At 44.3% G+C, this 5605-nt stretch overlaps 1 protein-coding gene across 1 annotated transcript; it reads right to left on the reverse strand.

Moving 5' to 3' along the window:
* Positions 1-2028: 2028 nt before the first annotated feature.
* LOC119783639 (ankyrin repeat domain-containing protein SOWAHC-like) lies at positions 2029-3842 on the reverse strand. Its single transcript, XM_038285260.1, has one exon. It carries the CDS (start codon positions 3745-3747, stop codon positions 2461-2463), a length of 1287 nt encoding a protein of 428 aa, XP_038141188.1. The 5' UTR covers positions 3748-3842; the 3' UTR covers positions 2029-2460.
* Between the last annotated feature and the right edge of the window lie 1763 nt (positions 3843-5605).

Raw genomic sequence — 5605 nt, forward strand, 5'->3', positions numbered from 1 at the left:
TGAGTTTTATTTCTACCGCATTATTTGCTTTTCCTGCTCAGATCAAACATTTATTGGAAGAAACTTGTTTTTTTTTTAAGCTGTTTTTCCAAGTTCATTGGAATTCACTGGTATAAAAATAAATAAAATGTTTTTATGCAAAGAAATTAAATATTTTAAAGTGTTTAAATCTGCATCACTCAGACAGGAAGTCCTTATATGGCAGTCAGCTGAGGCTGCTGCTCTACGCTGACCTCTACTGGTGGAAGTTTAGAAGACAGAAATAAACATTTCAACCTTTATTATCAGAAAAAAACACACCTGCTTTGTGTATTTCTACATTTACACACCATTCAGTCAGAGGAACAGCTGCGGGTCAGGAACCAGAACTGTGGTTGATGCATGGGCGTAGGTTTGCATAGGGACCATGGGGACATGTCCCTACCAACATTTAGAAGCGTCCTAATTGTCCCTGCCAATAATGGGATGTGAGCAACATGTTGCTAATTTCCAGCAGTAGTTGTTGCAGCTTCTTTTCCTCTGGCAGCTCCTCTGCCTGCTCTCTCCTGTCCCTTTCATGTAGCAGCGCATGGAACTGTGCTGCGCTCTTTAACTCCACTCTCATTGGCTGTTCTGCCTTAGGTTCCGCCTTCTCTCTCTCTGATTGGCTGTTTTCTAGTCCAAGTGTGCTTGGAGCACAAAATTGAAAATATATTCACACTAGAATGCAGCGGTTACTACAATAAATATTAGGCTACAAAACGTCCCGATAAAAAAAAATTATATCATGTACACTAAAAAACAAAAACCTTTTTTTTTTTCTTTTATAAAACGAAATATTGTGAGTCAGCCAGGAGTTCTGAAGACTGCTGGAAAAAAGGGCAAATAAAGGCTGTAAGCATCAACATGTCTGATTCTTAGCCGCAGCCAACTAAAAAAGGAAATGTGAGGGTTTCCTTTTTAGCGATATTTAGTTGATATTACTGTTTTCATTTGTTGACGACCCTTTGAGGAAGTTCAAGTATAATTATTAGCAGGTGTTATTTCTCTTATAGAGGAAAACAATCTGCTGTTTTTCGTTTAAAAGCATAATTAGGGTTTCACATAATAATAGTAATTTAATTGACTATTTCTACTTCTAGAAATAGGATAAAGACAAGAACAAACCAACCTATTCTCATTATGAGTTCGTATGAAATCGTACGAAAAGCTATGCACCGTAATTTTGTACGTTTTGGACGTTTTTTTCGTCGCATGCGCATCTGACGCACCATTCACGAATATAGAATCTAAATTACAATTAGCCCTAACGCTGACCCTAACCCTAAGATATAAAACAGCAAGCAACGTAGTTAGAGACATGAATAAGTGCTGATTGCACCGTTTTTCCCATTTTTACGTCCGTCCGCGGATCTGCTTTTTTTTCTGTCTGCCAGCGCACTGATGTGGTTTTTTGAGGAACAACCTCCAAAACGTACGAAATTACGTTGCATAACTTTTCGTACGATTTCATACGCACTGATAATGAGAATAGGTTGAACAAACAGAGGAAGAATATTAACATTGATTTTATCTTACATAGATTTCCACACAGTCTATAAGTAAATCAGTTCAAACATCAATGTCTGGTAAAAATGCTGGAGACTGGCTGTTTATTTAGGATATTATTAAATTACAGATAAGATAGTGTTACATTGTCTTTTCTAATTGTTAGAAGTGATTTTAGATGTGAATAAACTTAGGCTCATTCTCAGTGTTTTGCTTTATAGATGATGCCACTAAAAAAGAAAACAGACATAAGGAGCTATTTAAACAGTCAGACAGTAGCAATATAGGACGATGATAAAAGGTTGAGTTTCATTTAATCCTTTACTATTAAAATGCACTTATACATTATATGATTATAGGAAACACAGATATCCAGTAATAATGGTGCAGGGCAGCTTGTAGGTGAAGCAGCTGCCCTTCAGGTGAAACTAAAATGTTTCCACATGAGGAGTTCTGGATGGAGAAAATTGACAGACAACAAAATGCTGCTTTTCTCTTTAAACAATGAATTCCTCTAATCAGTCCGGATGCTCACATCCAGCATAAAAAAGGGCATATGGCATAGCACCAATGACACCCGGCCAATAGTGTCCCTACCAGAGTTCAGATCAAACCTACGCCCTTGGGTTGATGGTTCTGTTAGAGGAGGTTCTGCTTGGTTCTGGAGGCTGGGTGTTGGCGGTGGAAAGTTCCAGGTGAGCGTCTGATTGTGGGGAATGTGTGCGGCGCCGAGCATGAAGCAGCATGCCACGGATTCCTGTTGCTTCATGCTGAGATGGGAGAACCGGAGCGCCGCGGGTGACGGGTCCAAACAGAACCAGAACCCCCCCTTAGCTAGCCGGTCTCTAGGAAACAGAAAGCCAGAAGCCTCCATCAGAGTCTGCTGCTCCCTGTGTTTCAGCCAGCTGAGCGGCAGTGTGCAGCGCCGGGGGCTCAGCCTAAGAAGTGTGTTTTGGGCCTGGGGGGCCTCCCCTGGGGTGCGTCCGGGTCCCTGAAGGAGGCCCTGTGGACGATCTGGGACGCCCTCAGGCGGATCTTCTGCAGGTTGGGCTTCATGCGGCTCAGCGAGGACCTCCTGCGCAGCGGTTTGACCCGGAGGCGGCCCTCGGCGCCCGCGGCCTCGCCGTCGATGTTCTGGAGGGCTTTGGAGAACCTCCAGCGGCCTCCCTCTGTAGGCTCCGCCCCCTCAGACACGGAGAGCTCGTAATCTCCTACGATGTCCCGGATGTCGGCGCCGGCGTCGTGGGTGAGGTACTGGCAGGCCTTCCTGCCGTTGTAGTCCCTGGCGTCCACGTCGGCGCCGTAGGCCCCCACCAGGAGCTTCACCACCTCCATGTGGCGGTGGATGGCGGCCAGGTGCAGCGGCGTGTAGCCCATGTTGGAGCGGACGTCCACGGCGAGGGGCAGCCGGTGCTGCTTGGCGAAGTTGACGATGAGCGCCATCATCTCGGGGTTGTTGTGCTTGGCGGCCCAGTGCAGGCAGGTGAAGCCGCTCACAAAGTCCTTCTTCAGAAGCAGGCCCGGCTCGGCGGCCAGCAGGCGCTGCAGGCCGGCCCACTCCCCGTCGGAGGCGCACAGCATCCACTCGTGCTCCAGGGGGTCAAGGGTCACCGCCAGCCGTTCCTCGTCCTGTGAGTCCAAGTCTGTCCTGGGGGCCTCGCCGGCGGCGGCGGAACGGAGCACCAGGCTCCTCCTGACGTCGGGAGAACGCCTCATCATCACCTGGAGGAAGTGCTCCCGGCTGGCCCTGGGACTGCAGCCGCCCTCGCTGCTGGACGCGTCCTCCTGGTCCTCTGTGGACAGGAGGCTCTGCTGAGAACCCCCTGGTTCCGCCTCCGCCGGGCCCTCAGGTTCCTGTGGTTCCACCGGGCCCTGGGGGCCCTCAGGTTCCACCTCAGGGCCCTGCGGCTCCTCAGGTCCAGGCAGGACGAAGACGCTCCCGTCCTGAGGGAGCGGTGACGCCTGGATCACTGTGATCTGTGGAACATCTCTGCGGCTCCTGGAGCCCCTCCTGGAGCCCCTCCTGAGCAGCTCCAGGCTCCCAGAGTTCCCCATGACGTCAGAGCGCTGTCCCCCCCCCTGAGCCAGCTGTCCCCCTTCCTCCGTCCTCGTCCGGCGGCTCTCTCCCTGCTCTGAAGGAACGCGGAACTTTCCTCCTGTCATTTCCGCAACTGGAGCCTCGCGCTGCCTGCTGCACCTGGGCGCGTGCGGCTGCGTCATCGCGGCAGCTCACCTGGTTGGTCCTGTCGGAGCGGAGCCTTTCCTCCCGCGCTCTGCCGCGCGCCTCCGAGCCTGGAGATGAAGGCGGCGGCTCGATCTAAGCGTTCTCTGCCTCCTAGCAACGCGGCGCTTCCGCTCTGACCAAATTAGGTGAAGGAGAGCTGCTGGGTATGGAGGACCAGTCCTGCCACGATTAGAAATACAGGAAGAAATGAAGGACTTAATCATTAATTATTTAAAATTGTTTGGAAAAGTAGCTAATAATATAAATCTGTGTGACATTTAACGTCAAACAGATTTCTGCCATACAGACATATATATTCAAGCAATTTTCTATTATTACTTTTATATTATTAATTAATATTAAGCCCTTCATTACTGTAATTATTTTTAATTATGGCTGGATTGGTCCTCCATACTCAATACAATCCTGCCATGATTAAAAATACATACAGAAATAAATGAAAGACTTAATATTTTATAATATTAAATCGCTTGAAAAAGTAGCTAATAAATATGGAGGACCAATGCTGCCATAATTGAAAATACTTTTTCAAGGAATTTGATATTAATAAAATCAATGTATTTCTTTACTTGTATTAAACTCTCTTCAACAATTGATGGATTATTCATCTAAAAATATATTCTTCTTGCATTTAAGCCAACTTATTTTATATCCTGTTATACATTTTCCTGAAATCTTTTGTTTTGTAAGAAAAGTAAGAATAAAGGTGGAAGATAAAATATATTTTTAGATGAATAATTGTAGGACGACTGTGGAGGACCAATCATGCCTTCATTAGAAATTCATACAGAAATAAATGGACTTAATAATTAATAATATAAAATTGCTTGAAAAAGTAATTTCCTTATATTTGATCAGTTGTTGAAGAAATATCAGATTTTTAATTATTTTGTCACATTTAATGTCACACAAATTCATATTTGCTACTTTTTCAAGGGATTTTATATCATTAATTATTAAGGCCTTCAATTCTTTTTGTATGTTTTTATTTATTTTGTATGTATTTTTAATGATGTCTGGATTGGTCCTCCATATTTAGAAGAACTACTGTAATTATTTAAGGATTACGCGTCAATAGATTAATTAATTCAGCAGAGGGAAAGTAATGACTTCAGGGTTAGGATTCACTGCATGGGAACAACTAGTGATGGTTAATGATGCATCTTAAAGGAAATACTGACACCTGCTGGACATTTATAGATACTACAGGCAACACATTGGACAGACTAAACTGATTTGATGACGTGTACTATGATAACTTTAAGTTCTTGTAGGTTATATTATATTATTTCATATCTATGTTTAAATTGAAAATATCTTTGATATTTTTAGATGCAGCTAATAAATAATGTAAACATTTAACGTGATAATTTAGCGGGAATCGTGGATGAGGATACTCGTGGAACAGGATTTTAAATCCTATTTTTAAAACAGTAGAAGTTTAAAATGAACTTTAATTCAGATAAGTTGAGTGATAGAAGAGAGCAACAATCTGAAGCTAACCTATGGGACTGCTAGCCGCTAATAACGGCCATTTATTGGGATGATAACATCTGAATCGGCTGCAAACACACTGAATCAAACTGAGAAGGAGGAGCCATCAGATGATGAACAGATTAGATGGTTTTTATTCTCCATCCTTACCTGCTCACAGCTGATTTCACCTAAATAGACACACTGATCTGCTTCCATTAAAGAAATAATCCCGTAATATTATCGCAGTCTAGCAGTGGAATATTGATCTACAAATGGAACAACAGAGAGGGCTTTCATTAAATCTGAAAACAGCCTGCCATACTTCAGAGTTCCCGCCCCTGCAGGCGTTATTAATAA

The sequence above is a fragment of the Cyprinodon tularosa genome, unplaced genomic scaffold, assembly GCF_016077235.1.
Source record: "Cyprinodon tularosa strain WSP-4 unplaced genomic scaffold, ASM1607723v1 ctg2091, whole genome shotgun sequence".
NCBI classification, from domain to species: domain Eukaryota; kingdom Metazoa; phylum Chordata; class Actinopteri; order Cyprinodontiformes; family Cyprinodontidae; genus Cyprinodon; species Cyprinodon tularosa.

What these genes read in the sequence shown, in the direction of transcription:
- LOC119783639 (XM_038285260.1), bottom strand. Translation starts at nt 3,747, where the DNA reads ATGACGCAGCCGCACGCGCCCAGGTGCAGCAGGCAGCGCGAGGCTCCA.